Source organism: Ooceraea biroi, chromosome 12 (assembly GCF_003672135.1).
Source record: "Ooceraea biroi isolate clonal line C1 chromosome 12, Obir_v5.4, whole genome shotgun sequence".
In the NCBI taxonomy this organism is placed as follows: domain Eukaryota; kingdom Metazoa; phylum Arthropoda; class Insecta; order Hymenoptera; family Formicidae; genus Ooceraea; species Ooceraea biroi.
This window is the reverse complement of record NC_039517.1, coordinates 7,684,512-7,707,781: the sequence shown is the minus strand read 5'-3', so window position 1 is coordinate 7,707,781 and position 23,270 is coordinate 7,684,512. Positions and strand designations below refer to the sequence as shown.

The 23,270-nt window shown below is 45.1% G+C and overlaps 1 protein-coding gene across 3 annotated transcripts in view; it reads right to left on the bottom strand.

Moving 5' to 3' along the window:
- LOC105284227 overlaps nt 1-23,270 on the bottom strand; it is a 197,570-nt gene that overhangs the window by 87,662 nt on the left and 86,638 nt on the right. For all 3 annotated transcript variants that reach the window (XR_002193646.2, XM_020033250.2, XM_011347578.2), the window contains exon 2: nt 3,142-3,350. Coding sequence is in view for 2 of the 3 variants with exons in the window: in XM_020033250.2 (XP_019888809.1) it covers nt 3,142-3,350 (209 nt within the window). In the remaining variant the exon portion in view is untranslated. The remainder of the gene's footprint in view (nt 1-3,141; nt 3,351-23,270) is intronic.

The following is a 23,270-nucleotide window of genomic DNA, read 5'->3' as shown; positions in this document are numbered from 1 at the left end:
TACATGATATTCCGATTCATGAACGAGAGGAGAGGACGGTGAATCGAGGAACATCATTTGTAGAATATTGGAGTACGATCTGGTGGATTGCATTCTTCGAAACATGTGATACTCTGTGGAGAAAAGACCAGAAATACGGAAGCGAGAGAGAACGGAAGAGACCAGCAGAGATCTCAAAGAAAGATAACATATCGTGGCACAGATTATACGTCGACCTTTCTCATACTTTTATTGCATCGTGTTTAATATCAAGAATGACTTGAATCTATATCATGTCACTAATTTAGGATGCGCTAATATTACTTCAAGTATTTTCTGGTTGAGAAATTAGTCATGATTAATCAAGAAACTATTATATAAATCAGGATTTTATTCTTGAGCTATATACAATTTGTATTTTATATAATTTCAGCGAATTTTCATATTTCTTTACAAAAGTAATCTTTAAAAATACTGCAAGAAAACTTGTACGAAACGTTTGATATGTTCCATGTCACTGAAATAGATAAATGAATCAAAAGCACTTTACTAAAGTAAAACATAACACTTCGCACATACATCAGGAAATATCTGCGCGATCGTGTCGATACGATATTGCATCTTTTCATGTTCTCCTTCGCTCTAACAGGATCTCGTTTCTTACGGCGAATGCCGACAGGTGAATCCATCAGTATATCGAGGATTCTGAAGAAAATGATGTATCCTCAGATTCAGCGAACGAGCTCCTGTCTCGTTGATACCGGGCAGAAGGATGCGGTGAATGAGTTAGAATCGATTCTGTCAAGGATGTTAACAGGCCTCGCGCTTAACCGTTGTTGATCGAAGCACGTAATTATTTATCGGTGATTGAATTTTACATTATACGTGCTTCTAGAGATTAATCTGGTTTCTCGAGAAGCGTCTCCAAAATGTCAAACCGTCTTCTAGCTGCTTTAAGTGACATAAATTGAATCGACGAGTATCGTCAACCGGTTTATATTATAATAAGTAAACTTTTTTAAGAGCGCGCAAGAGAGAGAGAGAGAGAGACATACGTGTATTTTAAGATGTTGAAACTGAAACATAGAAACCGATGTAGGTATTCCACTTGAATAATATTCAAGTTATAATTTATTTCAATTTCGTATTTGTTTAACCGCCTGCGAATAAAATAAAATTGAAATTAATTAAATTAATTAAATAAAAGGTAAAATGAAAATTAAATTAAAATTCTTCACAATTATTCGTTCCGTAAATAATATTACAATTAGATAGATGACATAAAAATAAAAGTAAAATATTATGATCAAAACGGAAATTCAAGTAGATATTGTCATACTTTGATCAGACAAAACGCGACATAGAAGTAATGACGATAATGAGAACATCAAAAAACGCTCTTACATTTTATTTAATACAATTTCGTTTAATATTGCGAAATTATCGTGTAATTATCTCCACTCGCTCGCCGTTACATCTCATCCATTTGACCTGACCACATCTAACGCGATACGATCAACGTCATATGTATGAAAGAGCGAGCTGCAGTCTCATGGTCCTTTAATGAACTCCGGATAAAGATACCTCGTGGTAACTGACAGCTTGCTCCGAGAAAATGATGAATTCCCGCCTCACTTATATCATCGTGAATTCTACTCGAGGCTGTACGATGGCTTAATATAATTCCATGAGTCTAATAACTCTTCTCCACGGGCTTGATATAGTAATTATAAATCGATACGACAAATTTGCTGCACCGACATCATGAAAACGCGCACAGCACAACGTCGTGTATTTCGCTAATTAGAAGTACAGAAAATGTATCGCACGCCTGGATATCGTTAAATGCCGGAAATACGCGAGATAATATTTCGGAAACAATTCCCGATACGATTCTCTGCTATCAGTGCTCCCGATTACGTTCTGCAGATCCGACAACATTTTTCTCGCGTAGCTCTTATCGCGGAATAACATCGCTTCATCTCGCTCCTGAACATCGGCGTAACACACGTAATCCTCCTCATCGATCCAAGCCTCATCTCGGTCATGTGCAACACTCGTATCGTTGATGTAACGCACGTGCGAACGATCGTTCACCGTGCAGTAGCTTCTCGCGGCGACCTCTCGCTTTTACCGGACTCTGTAACGACGAGATAGCTCCCAATAGCTGACAGAGAAGCTGCGGAGCAGATGATGCAGCATATCGCGAGAATGGCGGCGATGAACTCCTCGCAGCTCGTTTATACCAGTACAAGAACGCGCGTCTGGATGCACTGGCCGAAGCGTTTTGCTGGCCAGCCGCGCGCGCGGAAGATGAATTACGTTGGCACGTGACGGTGCCGGTCTGCTCGCGGTCGTCGATCGGCTTCACGAAGACTCGTGTACGGGATCTCCGCACGTCATCAGTTTTCTGTCTCTCTCTCTCTCTCTCTCTGTCTCTCTCTCTCTCTCTCTCTCTCTCTGCAGTTGATCCTTGCTCTCGCGCGTTCGTCTTATCGAGGGTTCGCGTGGCCCTTGGTTCCTTTCGTGTCTCCCTGGCCGGATGGTGAACAGAGAGAGATGAACGAACGGAGATGGTGAAGGGAGAGAAGATTGATTATGTCGAATCCCGTATACTCGGCGAAAGAAAGGTGCTGAGTTTCTGAGCGGCGTTTTAAGGAATTTCGCTTGCATCGCAAAATGACACGGTGCGAGGAAAGAAAGGATGAAGAGGATTCCTCGGATCTCGGAACGTATGAATAGGAATGAACAGTTCACTGGGCTCGCGATGAATCGTTTGTTCCGCTTCCGGTTGTAGCGAGTTTGGTGGTGCGAGAAGAGTTTCGCGGAGTGCTCCGATAATCGACACCGATTCGAGCTGCGATAGTTATTATCTTGCTGTCCATGGTAGTTGTCGATGTCTTCATTCATTTATCGCGTTCTTCACTCTCTAGTTTTGCTGATTCTTCATACATCTCTTGTCAGATGATTTCGTTAATAAATCAATATCTATACGTAGCAAATATAATAAAGTATCATGTGACTGCATAGAAAAATATTCAAAATATTCAAAATATATCTACGTTTCTGTAAATTATCATGGATTGAAAGGGATTAGGTATTACTAAAAATATTAGTATTTGGGAGGATCAGCTCTCAATAAAACGGATTTGAGATACGTACCTCGACTTTCACGCCGAGTCGAGGAAACATCTGAGTTTTCGGGTTGTTGTCCGGCACATATCGGAAGAACTCGTGATCATCCTTGTACCATTTGACCGAATAGAGATTGCTCACACCCAGTATTCGCCACTCGCACTTGAGATCGACCGAGGTACCCACCACGGCCTCTGTTGGCATCTTGAATTCCACTCTGATGTCGCTGCTCGTGGCTGAAAAATTCAAACACGTCCGTTTTCAACGTCTACGAAATATTATAGATAATGTATTATAGGCAAACTAGCTGATTGAGATTCGTTAGAATAAAATTTATTTTACCATCGCTTCTTAGCGATGCATACTTTCTACGGGCATTATGAATGTAGAAAAGTTGTGTTGAAAAGCTTTATGAAAAGATGCAATCTTTGAAAATGTTTTCTTTTTCTAAAAATCTTTTAAAGAAACTCCTTATTTCTAGAGATTTTATTCTCCGGTTCTTCTTCCCGATTTCCTCTTTTATGCGACGTCACGTTCTCCAATCTGCAGATTACGAAATTGGAAATGCGGGAATGATTTAGAATGCGCTTCAAAAGAGCAATCCCGCTTTCGCCTAAATCGGATGCACCGAAGCTCATTCTAATTCTTGACCACAAATAGGGTTCCTTAATCTCGCATGGCGCGAGATTCACGCTATTCCGGGCTCCTATTTCGTTAATCCGCGAGCGCGCACGGATACGAGGAGAGACGTTTATAGCTCGCAGTCGCCTCGCAATTACCGTGCACGTCTGTCAACCGACACTACGGACATAGCTGGTAAAAGGGTTGCGTGTTAAGCGCGAGAATAAATACGCGGTTACTGGGGTTCAGGCGGGGTTGTGGCAGACGCCACTGCGAGTTTCGCGCGAGTGCACAAGCGATCCCAAAGTTGCCTCCGAAACTCGAAACGAATACCCTTCTCTGCGTGTACGTAGAGAAGGCAGTAGAAACCTATGTAAAGTTGTTACCGTATATCATAGAACAGCGTTTCCTCGACTGAAAGTCAGAAACAGTGGCTATAAAAGATTTCAGGTCAAACACGAAAATGAAGAATAAGAAAAATATAACAATTATACAGGCGATATATTTGTGAGTAATTTAATAATAAATAATCACTGCAATATTTGACGAAAGAACAAACGTCCAGATACGCAAGACTTTCTGTAGTCCATAATACAAATTGTTACATGACAACGCGGAGGCACTGAACTTCTTCAGGCGGACGGAAACGTCGGGCATGCGTGATGGCGGAGTTTATTCCGAGTTGGTGTAAAACGACCGCGTGTACGTTAACTCGGCCGGATGGTTCATAATACGGCAGGTATCGGGTTAATTTGCAGGCAGGAGGAAACGAGGGACCGGAGATAGTGGCAATCGCGCGGGCGCGAGGATCGCACAGACAGTGTTGGGCTGAAGTGCAGCGGCCGTTGTCGTTAAAGGTCCATCGAGCGGAAGGCAGAGATGAGAGAGAGAGAGAGTGCTTGCCCGGTCGGCGTCCGCAATTTACAATGCCGCGTGTTAAGATTTAATGACGCGCGAATTTCGGCTTGCGAGTTAAGGCCTCAAAGAGCAAGCGGCTAGGGCTAAGCTCTCGTAAAGTTCTCGCAGCAGCCGTACCGCGTTCGTGAATTATGATCCCAGCGCGATGGCTTCATCGGTAGCAGATAAATCTCGATTTTCCCACGTGGAAAACGCGCACTTGTCACATGCGTGTTTATAACGATCATTAAATTATTTATAAGATATATTTATGAGATAATATATTAGAAATTTCGCGTTATTGAATGTATTAGAAATAGCAAAGATGATTTCATATAAACACGACGTTCGGTGCGTGATTTTTGTGTTTCGGTTATTTTTCAGTTTTTCCACAATAGCGCCATTATTATTACAAGCATTATTTAATCAATTTATTCGTACGTGGGACATTGCAGACGCGTTCGAAGGTATTCCATTTTGTTAAGATTATCGAGCTTTGATTAAGAAAGCGTATCTCTGTTTTAATGATCGATATATATTATATATATGTGTCTAGACTCACAATATGCGGAACACTGCGCTGACATTCCGCGAGATTGGCCTAACCGTCGTGTCAGTCGCAGCTGCTTCCGGTACCGCGGTTTGCGTTTCGCGACGTGTTTTCGTACGCCTCTCTCCACTTTCTCTATACCTCTCTCTCTCTCTCTCTCTCTCTCTCTCTCTCTCTCTCTCTCCGTTTTCCATCTTCTATATCTCTTGGTTGCGCGTCGTCAATTTCCGTCGTTACAACGACCGAGTCGTTACCTTGCCAATGGAGTTTGACATCTCATAGCCGAGACTGCATCACTGACGTTTCCGTGCCATTTATCAACGGCACCTGGCATATTGAAAACTGTTTCGTTGCGACGCGACCGACGAGAAGGAAGGCGCCGGAAGTGTTCGGCACTATCGATTTTAGTTTCGATGCCTTTCAATCAAAGGGAAGCTTTAATCACGCGCATGCACACAATGCACGCGTGATTGTTCGCTTATTCCAGCCGCAAGCCGAGAGAACTTTGACGCTAAGGTCAATACAACCTATCAATTTCAAGACCTTCTATTAACAATAAGTATAGTTTTATATCATTTACACAGACATAATCGATCAAAGTTCACTTCTAATTTCCACATATTCAATGCCGCGTGAATACCACGGTTCCTCTCGGTGAGAATTCTTAAGGGAGAACTCGCGTCGGCGATCTTCAACGTATTAATGTAAAAGAGTCCATTTAAATGAAGTCTACTTGAAATTTATTGAGAGATAACGCGGATATTACGATCGTACTTCGCGGAAATTTCCCGCGGTCGCGAGAATGAAGTCGCCGAGAGGAAGCTGCGAGACAAAAGCCTCCTTAAAATGCGTTCAAAGTGGCGACAGTCCGTTATCCGTGCTCTCGTCGTCGCGCACTTCCTGCAGATCCGTCTCTCTTTTCCCTTCGCGCTCGCTATTCGTTACTTCCACGACAAAGACGGCACATTACGCAAAGGAATTTGTCCGATTGTCTCGATCAAAGTCGCTCTCGCAAGCCTCATATTGCCGTCGGCTCTCCCCCGTCTCTGCATTTCTCGGCCAGCGGCGGGAATATTTCTTGCTCATCGCGGACGTTAAAGCTAAGTCTTTCAAGCCGTTCGGGTCTTTCAAGCGTTTTCCTTTAGAGTGTCTGATCTCCGCCGGATTCCATTCAAGTCATGCAAGACTCCTCTCGCGAATTGAAATCGAATGCTTGGGCTACCTCTTCTCCTTTGCGACGATCTGCGTCTTGCGTCCGTTCCCTCGTACCCGGCCGATATGAAATTTATCTCTAAACAAGGTAGACATTCTGTCGCGTCTAGATTTGCGATTTCCCGTTTCCTCGGCGGAAACGGTTGCGCCGAATCAGAAACGTTTGCCGACGCGAACTTCCTCACGCTCCGCGAAGCGAGATAATATTTTCGACAAGAGAATCGTTTCTGCGTGTGTTCCCTCTTATTATTTTACCTGTATCGAACTATATTGCTCCGATTTCAGTGTAGCGTGGCATGCCGGGCAAAATGTATTTTATCAAATATTCATATTCATTTTATATTAAATATTCAAGTGCGTTATGTCATACTTCGCTTCGTTTAATAATAATATATTCAACGTTATGTCAGAATAATTGAACGTCGGAATAAAAGTCTGGAATAAATGCAAAATTCACCTAAATTTCAGTAAAGGTAACGTTATGCGATTATAACTCACGAGCCTACTCTAAATCCCATATTTTACAACTCACTATGATGACCGCCACTTTGACTATTCGGCCGTAATAAGTAAGAATCGCCGTCGAATTATCCCGTGAGCGCTTCGTTAACACTAAGTATCCGGAAAATCTTTCGGATGCGAAGGCGTACGGATGCAGGCTAACGAGTCGCGCAGGCAACAAATAACAAGCTCATCCAGTTCGCCATCTCCTTGCTCATAATCGACGCTCGTTAACCGGCCGTGCGCGCGCGGCTTGGCGTGGCGGCTGAAGTTTACCGGGCACTGATTGCGAGCGTTCGTTTTTCCGATTGCCAGCCGTTGCCGGCAACCAATTTCTACCTGGTAAAAGAGAGAGAGAGAGAGAGAGAGAGCAAGAGAAAAAGAGGAGGCGCGAGAGGAGTTCGGTAGCGGTTTGGTACCCGTCGTGATTCGACGGGCGAACGGCCTTCCGTCCGTCCGAAACCTCATTACCGCTCGGGATGTATCGCGCAACCCTTTTTCCACCCTGAAGCAGAAAAGCGATGCGCGCTTCCCGATTTCGAGATAAATAAAGGTGCTGCGATGCTTCGCGTACGGTCAATGACGACCCGTTTTCGGGTGTTTCCCTCCGTTGCCGGATTATGTAAACGTAGTCTTCCGCTACCTTTCGATAGGTCGATGCAGCGGCGAGGCGCAACCTTGCTCCGACTGCGGCGTTCTCCGTGCAATCTCGTCGGAGAGAGAGCTGCTTTTTGAAGTGGATGTAAACGCGAATGTCCCTTTTAGGATGGTGCGCGCGGAAAGGGTTTTCCCCCGTCGTTTCTTATTGCAGATTTCGTTCGATTTCCATTTGGCTGCACTCGCGGAGATCTTGTTGATTGACCCAGAAATGCGACGTCACTTGCGGAGTTGTCTGCGGGAGCGACGAGCGCGAACGGTCTACATCGCCGACAGATTTGGGGCGGTATATAACGCGACTAATTCTTTTTGGAAACGTTATATCTAATGATTTCAAGAGAATCGCAGGCACGTGTATCACGTTTCACGAGTTTCATGTTACTCTGCGTTTCCCATTGTTTCGTGCGTGCACTGCGCTGTATAAAATGGTAAAGCATTTACATCTAGAAAGAGAAAAGGAGAGAAATGGCCTTATTTCTCTTCCTTTGATCGAGGCCGAAGTTATATAACGGCCGCGCGAAAAGAATGCAGTATATAAAGCTGGCCTTCTTGTAACCGGTCAATAAAATATGCAATCCCCTTTCGCGCCATAATGTAAAGGATAAAACTTGTATTTTTTTTCTCTGCTAGGAGCTTCCGACATCACTGCCGCCGCTGCTGCTCTTTATTTGATCCGTTAGCGATAAAATTTTCTTTTTCAGAGTTAACGCGAGATATATGATTATACCAACTATACCGTTGTACATAGCGTAACGGCGAACGTGAAACACGGTAGCATAAGCGAATGCAAAACAGAGCCTTTAGTTGCCCTCGAGGGTTACATTATCTCAAAGTGCGTCAGTTATTATCCGCCATCGCGCGCGAACTCGGATCATAAATGAAGCGCTTAACTCAAACACGCTGTTGCGGCAGCGTGCTTTTTTAATTCCTCTCGTCTACTTTTCCTTTTGAAGCATCCACGTCTACGTGGGCAGTGGCAGCAGCCTCTTATTTTTCGTCGGCGCTCTGATAAAGCCGGTATAATGAAGTTACAGCATTTTTCCTGATTAACATGGAAACAAGCGTCGCGTGCGCGCAAGTATGCAAAGCGCACGCGAGAAACATCGTACCGTTTTCACAAGTATAGTCGCGCATATAAATTTTATGAACGATGCATGATGAATTTAAAGCGACTTTGGCGAACTATGAAATTGCCGCGTTTTCATTTTCTTTGTAATTTATTTTCGCGCACGTGTGTGCTTAATATTTTTCGTTTACCAGGTGCCGTTCCTTTGTTGCGTGAACCGCTATTACAGGAGCCGGCACCGTAACAGGAGCACGTATCCCTCGCCTCCTTACAGGATCATGAAAATTTTCCAAGAGCAAGAGCCACGCGGTATCACTCGCAGCGTGAAATAAAATCTACGGCGCGTAACGGCCGAGAGGTGCCGAGGCGCCATTAAAGTACACCTTAATGAGGAACGGGCCGGCCGAGCGTAATTAGTAAATCGGATTTACGTAATCTTGTTTGCACCGCGATCGGAAAGAAACAAGGCTCCAGAGGCACCGTAACGAGATTGCCACGAAGAAACGCCGGTCCGCGCGCTTCTCCTCTCAATGCGCTTTGTCCTCTCTTTCTCTTCTCTCTCTCTCTCTCTTCGTTTCACTTTTACAGTATAATTCTCCTTGGTCGTACATTTCCGTTTCCATCCAATGATTCGTTCTCCATGGTTAGCTAAAAGACGTGAAAATCATCAGGGTCTCTTTATCATCCCTCTGGTCACCTCTGATATTTTACTTTTCCTTCTACTCCAACAGAGAGAAGCTTTTTTAATCCGAGTGAGTATGCATACACATACACGTATCCATACACGTACGAGAAGCTCACCGGAAGCTTGATAATTGTCGCGGCGACGCTTAAACTCACGAACAGCGGCCCACTGTTGGTTTGCATTATGGTTTCCACCCCCGCACGTCTCGCCAACCGACGACGGTGAGTTTAACCTGTTGTTATTACCACGGAAAACCGGAAGAGCTTAAAGCGGATTAACCGTCTTTTTTATTCCTCGTCTGTTCCGGTTAGGTCGGCGGTTGGTCGCGGCGCGGACAAAGATCGCGCGAGGTCTATCTTTGAAAGCATAAAGGCATATAAATCCGCATGTCATACTTCGCGCTGCGAGCTGCCAATTATTAAATCGTTTTATGCATATAATCTGCGCCGTTTGATTGCAAACAATTAACGGTTAACAGCATTTTTCTGATATCATCTTTTTTATAAAAAATAGACTCAAATAATCCGCTGCATGTGAACATGACATATTTTTTAAAACTTTTTAGAAAGATATATATTAAATCTTCTTTCGGTAGATTAACATGTACAGTGACATATAATTGAAATTTTGCGTGCATCATCAATCAGTACATAAACATTTTATCCCTTTAGCTGCTTTAGCTTTATCTTTACTTACTTTACTTACACTTCTAGTTAAAATATTCAAATTGTATATATCATTAGGCGAAAACGTTTCTGAATTTTAGAAAGGTGCAATAATTTAGCTACTTGTATCAGAAAATCGAATTGAAAATTGCGTCGCATCGCCATGTCACGTTTGATTAATCGTAGTACGTGCTTGTTCGTTATGATTTTCAACCAAGATAGGAAACACGGTCTTCGCAGCGTTAAATCATATTTATGTCGCAACTTTCATTGACGTTACGGCTCTATAAAAGTTCGACGTGGCCTTTATTGGCCATCGGAGTCGGACTGTTTCCGCGGATATAAAAGCGCAACTTGTTTCGCCTCCGAGCGAAATCGCGCTTTTGATCCCACGCTTTCGAGCATGCACCGATGAATTTCTTCGGGATAACTCTCGCATCTTGGGCGCTGCGCTGGGGAATGTACTACTTAAAGTTCATGATTTAATTTCGATAATGCGAAAGTTGACTTCGCCGCTCGATAGCCCGCGATCAAAGTTTCTCGTATCTTTCGGCGGCTCAGGCCGATGCCTAGCAAATTTGCCCGAGTGAATTTTTAATATCCATATAGCGAACGGCACGTGTGAATTTCCTGAATATCTTTCGAATATCTGTCAAGAGGAAAGACACCGGCTGGTTTCCATCGTATAATCGTATTTCCCACGTGGAGAGTAAAGCATTCCGCACTTATATTGATGCCTTAGATGGATCCGTGAGCTTTCGTGGAAATTATAATGGGATATTGCGAGACTCGTGCGATATACCTAAAAAATATAGTATAAGCGTTCCTCTCACGGCATATAATTCGCGTACTACGAACGTTTCACACGTCACATATTACACGCGACGGTATGGAAACGTTCGATGGGCTTTCTTCCGGGACGTCGGGCGGATTAAAGCATCATGTAAGAAATTTTTAATCAATCTACATGTGACGCTTCCATAGTCACACATATGCGATCGCGACCGTGATCAACGCTTGTACCAACAAATGGCGGTTCATGAAGTTTTAAGCCTGCCGTATTTACTCTGTCAACGCGGTTGAAACTCGGTCGACGTGGTCGTATAATTAAAATCTATGCTCGCCCCATAGCGCGCATGGAGTCGTCGGTCCCTGGTTGCTTCAACACCGGGGAGCAGCACGCTTATTTTCGCGTGCACGGGTCACTGGCACCATAACGCTCGTATACACGGGGTGCTCGGCAAAGAGCGCGTGAAGTTTTTCCACCGCGTTCCGCTCAAACCAAAGCCCGATTAAGGACCGATAAATTAAAAACCACAGAATTTCTCACGCGGAAGAATTTCTAACGGTGCGGATGAATAGCTAAAACACATTACGAACAAATATCTTATCCCCCGGTTAACTCCACGAGAATACATACGTCAATTGCGCGAATTACTTACTCTACGTGAAATTGCGATTTTTCGAGACAGATAAAATGACGAGTTAGGAAACTGCAGCCCCGACGAATCGCGGCTTCTAATTTTATTTCATTTCCCCTGCTGCAGAATCATCTCGAAATTCGCGGAGCAATGTATCTCGTCTTTCTGATACACCCTGTAGAGGAATCGTGCACTCGAAGAACCGTGAAGGGGTGGGTACCTAAGATAGATTGCTAAAAGTTTCAGCGGTCGTCGCGTTGCACCTCCTCCCATGTCCCACTCCCCCCCCTCTCTCTCTCTGTCTTTCTTTCTCTGCCCCGTTCTTTCTCTCTTGTTCATTTTCCCTATCTCTCTTTCGTCTTCGTCGTGTATGCTGTATACAAGCGCTTCCATTCTCGATCCCATTTGCCGGTGATCGAAGTTTTTGATAAACCCATCCCGCACCGCTTTCTCGGGGTCTCATTGTCGTCATCGTCGTTGTCGTCGTCGCTTCTCGTTCGACGTCGTTCGCAATCACATTTGCAATACTCCAATATGCGAATGACGACGATTCCGACGGTTTTTTCTCGCGTTCTCTATGCGGAGAGCAGAATGAATGCGTCGGTGAGCCCGGCGAGGTAGATCTATGGAGTAATGTAATTGAATTCGCATATATTCGTGCCAGAAAGGGGCCCCATTTGGCGCCACGTGACTTATGAGCACCGTTTCAATCACTGCTGTAACTGCACAATTTGAATGATATTTTTCCTGACAAATACGGCCGAGTTTTTCCCTCAACTACTTTAATAATCTCGTAATATTATATTACGTATAAAACTAATAGAATATATAAAAATACTCAAGTAAATTTGATATTGCAAACTAAATCATTGAAGTTGGTAATTGTGTTTTACGCCCTTTGTGTAGGAAGCCATGCGATTTTTACGACGGAGATAGTAACCGATTCGTTGAAGTGGATTGAAACCAACTGACTTTTCGCATAAGGCAAATAAAATTTATAATGAATAAAATTGTATGCGTTAACCAGATGATGGAATGGAAAAATATTTCCTCGGAGCGAACGCGAGGCCGGCGTGTTTATGATTCGTACCGAAAGCCGCCGACTCGTTCCTGTCGTGTTTAACGAGCAAACGTAGCCGCGCCGAATAACGAAGTTAAACCGGAATTGAATTATACGCCGGGATGAGATTAACGCGCTGCCGTGACATTCTCGCTCGGGCTGAGACACGCGCGACTGACTCGCACCCCGACCGTGCATTACACCCCTTCGGCCTCGTTTCCTCGCGTGTACCATCGCCTTTCGTCTCATCGGTGGCACTGCCATTCCTTAACGACCATAATTCATCGCGCCGAGCTGTTAATCAATGGCAGTGCACGTGGCTAGCTCGGGGAATAATTCATGAATGATCGTGAAGACGCGCGTGTCCATGATCTTCCGAGAATTAACGAGAACGACGAAACGCCGGAAGACGCGATAGGAATTTTATTGCCAACTACGAATGTAATCTCTGTGACTTTTCTTGGAGAACGTGGAGATCAATCTGACGCTGCGAACGAACGATTCGTGGTTTCCGCTCGCAATAAAAATTACGAGATTATTCGAGGTGCTCCTAGATCACAAAGCCAACTGATCCTGTCGTTGTGTATAGAAGAATGTTAGCAACAATCGCGTGACAGCCGATAGACATATTCCGTGATTAATCTTACGATACAAGTTATAATTTTTATGGTATCTCTTACCATCCACGTAACTTTATTATAGTTCTTATAATACGTAATTGGAGCTATCCTCCATTATTTATACATGAAACAAAGTTTCGCGCCGCTTTATTGTCTCGCGTTTACCGCACCGCTGCGGCAACAGCATCATTAATTTTTCTCGCCGACCAATCTGTCCGTGAAATTACCAAAGCGATAAGCGATAAGTTACTGATCAAGTCTCGCCAACTTTGCGCTCGGCATAATTTCAACTATAATATCGCTATAATACATTATTCTGATCGGAAGTCTAATCGAAGTTGATCTCAATTGTTTAACCAACTGTTTAATGCAAAACTGTTTAATTTGCTTTCATGATGTACTATATTGCGAATCGGAAAAACTCCTTTTTATTTCTTCCCTGAATTTTATATTTATCTCGCAAATGCCGTTAGTCCTTGCTTGATGCAATTTGAAATTGCGCGAGGACTTTTTTGGAAGGTTAATATTTCCAATTCGCGATAAAGCGCTAAACGAAACTATTCTTCGCCGCACTTCGATCCTCCAGGTTCCAAACTATGCATTCGGGCTTTTTGTTCGAGAGATCCCGATTCACGACTCGTACCGCACGAAGAACAATATTCGCTCACGAATAAATAAGCGTTTGTGACACTGCGAATCGAATAGCCATTAAACCGCGCACTGGCTATAGCTTTGAAGAGAAGCCGTCGCGCCGAATGCCAGTCGGCCCGAGACAAGCGTAATTTATCGTACAGTAATAATCAGTCCAATATTAATGATCTCGCGTTAGGCGTGCATACGAACGAGTAATAAACAATGAGTTGTGTGCGGCATAATAGCGAGCGACTAATTAAACAAGATTCCAACGCAAATAATGTTGCATACAAGTACCTTCAATTTTAAAACAGTTTTCCTAAAATTTAATCAAAATTCAGATCAAGTCCCTCTCATTAAAAGCGCGGAGAAACATGAATTCATTGGCGAACCATCTTTTGCCGGTGTGAATCCAATGTTAATTAAATTAATTTCTGCTGTCGGAGATTTCCTTTTTCTGGACATGTCGTGGGTGTCGCGACGCACTCGACTGTTCTGCGCCCGGTATTAATCACGAATTCATGCATGTTTAGCAGACACCGGCTATCTGTTACACGCTCGATAGAATTAACGTCGGCTGACATTGTGCGGAGTTAATAAAGCGCGAGTGACGAGTCACGCGGATTTTCGGCGCCACATTTGCTCCGCGGTACACGTCGACTAATGTCGATTTATCACATTCCTGTATCTGTTTCGTATTGCGGAACAAGACAGTCTCGCGTCTTCGGACACAGAAAATTTGTTATTTCGTATCGTCGAATGAGATTCACTATTTTTTAAAGCGATATGTTCCTTTTATCGATATAATTAATTCTTGAATATTCATTTGAACAATATGCATTTTAGATAGGAATTACATTTTGCCAAATTATTAGGTCAATATGATGCGCGTCGTGTAAATAAAAAATGTAAGATCCTGTTAATAATTATGGCTTATCAGAAAATTGGAGGAGATTAAAGGGATGGAGCAACAAACGGAAATTGAGCGAGTCACGCGAATAAACGGTACCGATAATCTATTCAATTGCGCTAGTTTACGTTTCGTCGTTTGCCGTTGCCGTTTTGGTCGCTTTGAGCTGCGCAAACAAAGTTAGGACCTAATATACCCGTGACCCTTGTCAACTAATTAATAGCACAAAATAGATCGAACATACAGTTCGGACACAAGTGGACCTTGAAGATACCGAATACAAGAAACTTAAATAAACCTTTGTATAACACGATTTCCTCGTTGTCGGTGTTAATTAGATACTTATATCTACTTGGAATTGATCAAATATATATGCTTCTCATTAGTACAAAAAAACGCGCCTGAAATTTGAATGTATTGCTTTTAACATGAATATTTTTTCGGTTTTTTCAATGTTACAAAAATATGTAATTATCTTTAATCATTTTTTATTTAACGATATAATGCACTTATTACACCTCCAAAAATTGTCTCCCTTCTGTGCGCTCTTTTCTTCTTTTTTTTCATGGTGTCTTCTCCGTGAATGTGCTTCGTACACGAAAAATCGTGCCGGACGTGTAAACTGCGCTTTTTGCAGTAGCGCCGCGTATTCGTTCCGAATCGTTCGATTCGGATATCTCGCCGGATATCGTCGCCCATCCGATGTAGATCCGGTGACGGTGACGGCCGTCGGCTTTTACGAGCCGAGCTTCGCGAAGGACAATGCCGTGAATTGCGTTGGAATCGGATGGATTTCAGGAACGAACGACGTGGTACCTTGACGGAAGGTAGAACGACGCCCGCGTGTGTGTTCCACGGAATCTTACGTCGGGAGGAAAACGACCGATAAGACGAAAACGAGGAGGTTCGATTCTTCTGGGCGGGAAGATTGATGGAACTTTTTACGTCCGGTGCAATACTGCCGGAGCGGGCATATCTCAGGTACGCGGCCGCGTCTTTTTGCGTGCTTTTATTGTAATTAGAAAAGTAATTCCCAGTTTTTTGGATCGACACGAGTTCGTACAGAAAAGGAGCTTCGGGAAATCGAGGACAGCGTATAAATACGCGAGAGCGCCTTTACTCGTTCGAACGATTTGTACGACGGTCGTGATAGAATTACGATCGATACGGTATTTGTGATTGTTACGACAGCTGCGACAAGCACGAGTAATTTCCGCCAGCTCTCCGAAGACGTGAGAAATTGAAAGAGTCGTATAAAAAAGCAAGTTCGCCCTTGCGAAATAATTTCGCAAAAGTTGTGGTCCAGAAAGAGGTGGATGATGACTTTATTCGTCAGAATCTCGCGCCATGCGACTACCTCGCAGGCAAATATCCGGTCGAGGGGGTGGCGAGCAAAGAATAATATACCATCCCTGGAAATCGAATGAAAACCATGTTTCTCCCCGCATAGCTGCGTTAGTATAATAACCATGTGAACCCGCGGGACCTAATTCCGGCCGAAGCCCAAATCTTCAATCACATTTCCATGGGAGTCCATGAGTAATTCTTGCTTATCCGTGTGGAGATTCGCGTCGACGACAATTGCGCGCCGCGTATGCATGTATGTACACGCATACATACGTACTTCCTCATCGTCGTCGTCGTCATGTTCAGCTTCTTCGTCGCCGGGTGCAATAACAATTATCGCGGACTCGGCGCAGTCGGGCTGCGGATTTCCATTTCGCCACGTCCGTCCGAATCCACGGGTACTTGGGACGTCGGGAGAGGAGCCGTGAGCTAAATCCGAGGGATGTGTACACAACCCGGTAAGAGGAAAAGAGAAAGCACGAAAGAGAAAGAAAGAGAGAGAGAGAGAGAGAGAGCGAGAGAGACAGAGAGCTTGCCTACAATTTGCAGGAGACTGCTGTGCCGCCGGCGTACGGGAGAACTCAGCCGTCGAGCGAGACAGTAGTACGAACTCGGGATATATCCGGCACGAGTGGAAAATGGAGCGTGAGTCAGACACGCGAGACGCGGAGTGGGCGAAAGAGCGAGGGAAAGTGGCGTTTATTACGTGCTCGGCTAGGATGTTCCTGCTCGAGTGCCTGTGCATTGTGCGGATGAATTCTACTATCCACAAAGCGTAAATATAATAATAGGAATAGCTGCGTGCTACGCGAATAATCGCGAGTCGTGGAAACTGACGTCCCGGCCAGACGAGATCAAGGATATCGCATTGTCGTGTCGCAAGAAGTCACTTATGACTGTTGCAACGCTGAAGCTTGACATTAGTAGATTGGATTTTCGAAAAAAGAAGGAAAGAAAGGGACAAAAGGGCGCTTATTAATGTGCGATGAAGAATCCTCATTACATATCGAATCTTAAAATGCCGAAGTGTTGAAATGGATCACGTCGAGATTCTTCTTCCGCATGAAATCTGCTATTTAATTTTGTTAAATAATCCAATTGACTGACGAGTACTCGACAACGAACAATAGTCCACTTACAGTCGCTGGAGTCGTAGCTGTACGTAATAAGGAGTAACATGGAAGGGAGAAGCGAAATCTCCTTACATTAGATGTAAATCTAACGTAAGACAAAGCGAGGAGACGAGACGCGCGCACGCCAAGGTAGCGTAAGAGAGTCATGGTGTTTCAGAGGCTCCGAGACATCCTGAAACACGCGCACTTCCCGTAATGAACATCGCATCTACGTAGCATGCGATCTAGTAACGGGAATAACGAGACACGACATACGACACACGAGGCCCGTCACGCTTCCTCTCTTCCTCTCTCTATCTGTCTCTCTCTGTCTGTTTGTCTCTCTCTCTCTCTTTCCCCCTCTTTCGTGTACACGAGGGGAAATCGTGCCGAGACTGATAATACGATTCAATTTCCATTCGCGCCCTTCCTAAGGGCCTCTGGTGCCGGCTCATCCGGTCCCAGAAGCAGCAGCCACGACGGGGTGGCGATTAGGAATGCAGACCCTGATACTTGGATGCTCGAAAGCCATCGATACTTTATGCGCAAAGCAGGTATCTCATGAAACTAAGCCGCTTTCGGTCTAGCATCGTGCATCTTTATCGGTCCCGTCACTGATAAGTCAAGGAAAGAGGAAGAAGAATAGATTTAAAAAAAGATAGGCGAGATATTAGATCTCTTTTAGACTATCAATTTATTTATTTTGGCCTTTAAGCGCTTTACAATTAAATAATTTTATCTTTTGACATCCGGCGTAAATAGAGACTGTCACAAACGTTAAAATCAAAGAGAAGAGAATGCAGCGCTTGTAAAATGCCGAGTAATGTCTGTATCGATTGCATTCTCAGTGTCGACTCACTCGTATAAATATTACTGCTACTTTATGACCGTAGACGTCGTTAGACGTCGTTCGCTGTTAATGAGTATACGAATAATTCAGTGAGGCGTAGGTCGTTCAACGAGTCGAAGCTAGGACGTTAATAAGTTTACCGGTCTGCGGGGCCCTTTCACGAGGGTGCTTTCCGACCCTCTCACTGGAACAGGAACGACCCTTCGATCGAATCGGATCTCAATGCCGCGTAAATGAAACGAGGAAGCCGATGAAATTAGACAATTTGGACGGTGGGATTACAGCCTTTATTGAGCTTGTCCAATCGTGCGCGCGTGTCACGCTCACCGATGTATCTGTCGTTCCCTTCCTGCGAATAATTTTCAATTTGCTCAATCACGGAAAAAATTCACCGAAGTGCGTAACCCATTTGGCACGAAATAAAACTCGATAGGAAAGTAACAGATTCTTGAGAAAAAGATCAATTTAAATTCCTGCAGGAACGCGTCAGTAAAATGTGGCACAGCAATCCGTACGTATAACACAAATCTAATCTTTCAGTCACTTCGCACGAGGAGCATGCGCTTGTATACGTGTATATTCTGCTCGCGCGGGAATCAGGACCAGTTATGAACGCTAATGGACGAAGTAGCTAGGACGAAATAAATGAGTTCGCTGCGAGTTAATAAGCAACGCCCGTCGACGGAGAGCGGCGCGATTCCTTTGGCGAGGCGATGAGCTTTCACGTTGCGCCTCTTAATCCCGTTTCCGGGACTCGGAAGTTTCTCCCGGAGTTATGTCCGGAGTTGCCGTCGAAGTTCGGTCGCGGGATTGGCTGTACAGGCGGGGATCACCGGATTACAATTTGGTCGGAACTTGTCCCCGCCGTCGCCACCATCGTCGTCGCCTCGCCGCGCCGCTCGCTTCTCCTCACGTTCGTACAGTTCGATTTGAGTCGAGCAATCGTTGTCCCTCGAGCTTAAAGCCACCTGCCTTTAAGCTTTGTGCCCGAGGACCGACGAGAGTTAATATTTCAATTAAGCACACCGCCACTCGTAACTTCCTCGTCGGACTTGCATGACATCTGATTCTCGAGTATATCACATCTGCGACGAGCGGACGAATGTCGTCGAAAGACGCCGTGATTTCTCAGGCGCGTGCAGATCGAAGTATTCTACACGGAAAATAATTGAATTTTAATAAAAATCAAAGTAGATTAAACTTGTAAAGAATAATCGCAATTTTGCAATTTTGATTTTACGGAACGTCGCACTTCGGCTCTCAATTTCAGTCAGATCGCAATTTCCGAAAATACTAAACGCACTCTAATTAACTCACCCGGTAAACGCACACATCAAAAACTATATTCTCCATTCCCTCGAGCACGGTTTTCAGTATATTTTTTATGCCCAACGATAATTGCGAGATATTATCCACGCTAATTGGTTAACGGAGAGCCATTAGTTCCATTCGGCGAATCGCTCTCGTCTCTCCCTGACGTTTCCTGACGAAAATTCTCTCCCATCCCTTCGGTAGGAGTCGGCAGTCGAGATCTAATGCATAATTCGTGACTGGGACGTTATAACGGACGCGCGGAGTATTCCGGAGATCGCGAAATCAATGAGACGTCCGTGTCAACTCCCGGTAACATCGTCCCGAAGTCCCGAGGACTAATGTATAACCGGTGAATCGCGATGAAGCGAGCGTCGCGAGAGGCGGTAGACGAACGGGATGACGACGAAGACGAAGACGCGTAGCTCGTAACGTCGCTCGTCTATCGGATGTCGTTGCATAAGGCTGCATCCGACGAATGGAAGCTAGTACCCCCGCCTCCCTTACTGCCTTTGCCCGTGGGAACGATCTTATTAAGCTTCCCGTCCTTGTCGCTCGCGGGTGCCTCTCAGAGCTTTCTCTCTCTCCCTCTCTCTCCATCTTTCTCTTCTCGTGTACCTCGCAGAATCGCGCGACGTCGATCCCATAGAGATCCGCGAACGGAGATTCGCGTGGCGCGGCACGACGCGGCGCGACGCGACTCCGCTCGCTCTCGCGAGGAATGATTATCGAGAGCGCCGCCGGAGCTCATTACTCGACCGAGCGTGTAACTATTTCAGGAACTTCAAATATTAGCCCGGCAGTGTGGAACTAACTGCGCGAACTGCTCGGGCCCTCCAGATTCCTCGTCGTCGTGAGGCGATCTCGTTCTCCTCGCGCGCGACTCTCTTCCGCACTCTCGCTGTATTCAATCCCGGTGAATCGAGCAGTTTGGATGAATCGCTGCCCTACGAAGGGAATCTGAGAATCCGCCCTCAGAAATCATCTCGTCTCCGAAATCTCTCGTCGGATCTCTCCGACAGCTCGCCCGTCTGCTTTTTGGCTCGTCGCCGTGGAATTTTATCGTCCCCGCTCGAAACTGTCAAGTGAAAAATGCTTTCTCGCGCACGCCAGCGTAAATGTAAAACATTCGTGAAGAAAGAAATTTGCAGATACTCCAGTATATTAATATTAATTAATTAATACATATTAATTAATTAAGGAAACCACTATCGAAGGAGCGTGTTCTCGCTGTTCTCGATGTCATGTCGTCGCGAATAAGTTTGGTCCGATAGAGTCGATATCGTTTCGTCGTTACACACGTAACCACCGCCACGATTGCCCATTTCGTTATCCCGGTCACGCACACACGCCACTTTTAATTACGGAGTTTCCGTCGGCCGGTGCGCGCGCGATGTATCATAAAAGTTTCGAGCGCGCGGGGAACTTTGCGGAGCCACTTCGCGCGCGCGGTCGGATATCATCGCCTTAACCCGGACACGAAACCGGGCTAAATCACGGTGGCGGCTTTCCCCAGCCGGCCACCACCACCCGCGGTGCCGTCTTCCACTTTCGAACTACCCCTTCGTTGCTTTTTCTAGCCTGCAATCCCAGCGATCGTGCTCTCTTTTTTTCATTTGCCTTGTTCCTCTCTATCCGCGGTCGCCCGTTGCTTCTTTCTCGTTTCTCGTTCGGATTAGATTTACTTTATCCTCACCCCCGCTCAGCGCACTTTTCTCGCACTTTCCTCGCATTTTTCTCGCGCTTCTCTTCGACATTCCACTTCCATCCTCAATATCCTTCCTTCTCTTAACGCACCTATCCGACTACGATTTTCTTCCGCCTTTCTTAGTCCCAAGCTTAGCCGTCCGTTTTCCCAGTGCAAGCTTGATGGCTCTGCCGAGCCAGGGAGCCTGATCCTGCGGGATGCGGATTATCCTTTCCGCAGGGGTCAGCTTGTGAGCTTCCGGGTATACGTGGCGATCCGCACAGTGAGAGATTGTTGCCACGATCGATTCAATCCCGCCGGTAGTAGGAAGGATCTCGCGTGATAATCCGGCAAGGGATCTATAGCTGGACCTTGATAAATGAAGAATCACCGGATAGTAGTCCATCGTATCGATTACCGAGCTTTTAATGAAGAGACAGCTTTGTCTTTATCGTGCCTTATGGGGATCTCCCTCGACTTTTCCCGTCTCATGGACGCTGCATCGATCATCCTTTTTTACACGCTTCAACGAGAACGAACGAGTGCGTTAACCCTTGGGCGCACGTATACCGGACGTGACCTCGATAAACGCATTTTACTTTTGTCGGAAAAACTGCACGCGATTAAACGAAGCGATAGTCGTCGGCAAATGGGTCAAAGCGATAATTTCGCGATGTTGTAATTAATATCGCCAGTGATTTTCCAATGATAACATTAAATTTCATTCGTTACTTTGCGTTTGTAATGCCACACTCCGAGTATAATATCGCTTCGCATTAGCGTAATTTTATAACTTGATATTTGTAGGAGTATATCGGTTAATGCGTATTCATGTTTATTACTGTGTAACTAATATTTATCATTATCGGTTGCATCGCGAAGTAGATAATTAATAAATACGTAATGTTAAATGTGCAGTTGTAATAATGTGTAATTGCACCGACTTGATAGCTGCATCGACGAAAATAATCGGCGTTAATAACCATTAATAATAGCTACTTTGTTCAACTTTTACTGAACGGTCGTACAAACATCCAGGGACCAATCGGGACTCACAATCAGTCTAACCAAACTTCCATGTCCGCAGTAAAGCCTCACTTGCCAGCTTCGATCGGCAATAGTTGGTCGCTTTGCGACCCAGTTGCAATCGTGGAATCCTCGATTCGGCCGTTGGCCCTTTTACAGCGGTGGGGGCGCATTTACAGCACGCTCTCTGTTATCCTTAGGAAATTAGACGCCGGTGATTTACGCCCCGGAGCCGACTCCGATACGCGCGTACGTGCGCAACCCGGTTGCAATTGAATCGACTGTGCGGCGACTACCACCCTCGTCATTCCTCACTCTCCGTCTTTCTCGCTCTGTCTGTCTCTCTCTCTCTCTCTCTCTCCTAGCATGTACGACGTGGATAGGAAATTAGAGGTTGCTGATTTACGTCCGAGCGCGACGCAACAGCGTCTCGACGAGCAAGCCGAAGTTCAAAGCTGGGCTCGATACATCCTTGCGGCCTCCACAAGCTCGAACGCAAGAGCGGATACAACGCTCGAGCGTTGCGCTTGAGAACGGCAAACCTACTTGGGTGACCAATTAAATGACGGGCGCGATCGCCGATCGTATTTCGAACTTGGCTGCCGGATTAATTGAGAACTTCGATCGAAGGCGCTAGACGATTGGGATTCGCCGCGAGCAATTACGAGAGCCCGATACCGATGTAACGTGACATAATCGAGTAACAAACACCGCGCGATGAATTATTTATAATGCACAGCCCTCGCGGAATGGCATTTCGTCGAGCAATTGCGCGGGGGATCGATTACACGTTATTTAACGCGGCTGATGGACGAGCTGTACTCGAAAATGAAAAATTCCCGACTCGACAACCGGTTAATTAACATTCCATTATGAAGTTCGTCGTGCATAATTAAATGTCTCACCGGCGGGGAATGAACTACGGAAGTGATTCTTTCAACGCGACTGCAGCGTGACTGCAGCAACTTATAGCACATAATAGTCAGGTATCTTAGCATATAAAATTTATATACCTGTTATATTATAAATGAGATTTAACAGTGTCTAATATAAATTCGTTAAAAATATATACTTGAAAGTTCCTAAACAATTTTATCCAACACACAGTTTATTAAATTTTACATAAGAACCACCGAACATGTTCTCAAGAAATGGGAAAGATTTAAGAAGGGCCGGGAGGAGAAGAAGGAGAACATACAGTATCAAGTCAAGGAGTAATAATTCGAGCATGTTAAGGGTCAGTAGGGCAAGTAGCAAACAACATTGCGCTGTTAATCCCCAGCAGCGCAGTGCGCTGGGTCGCGGTATTAATCCCTCACGAAAAT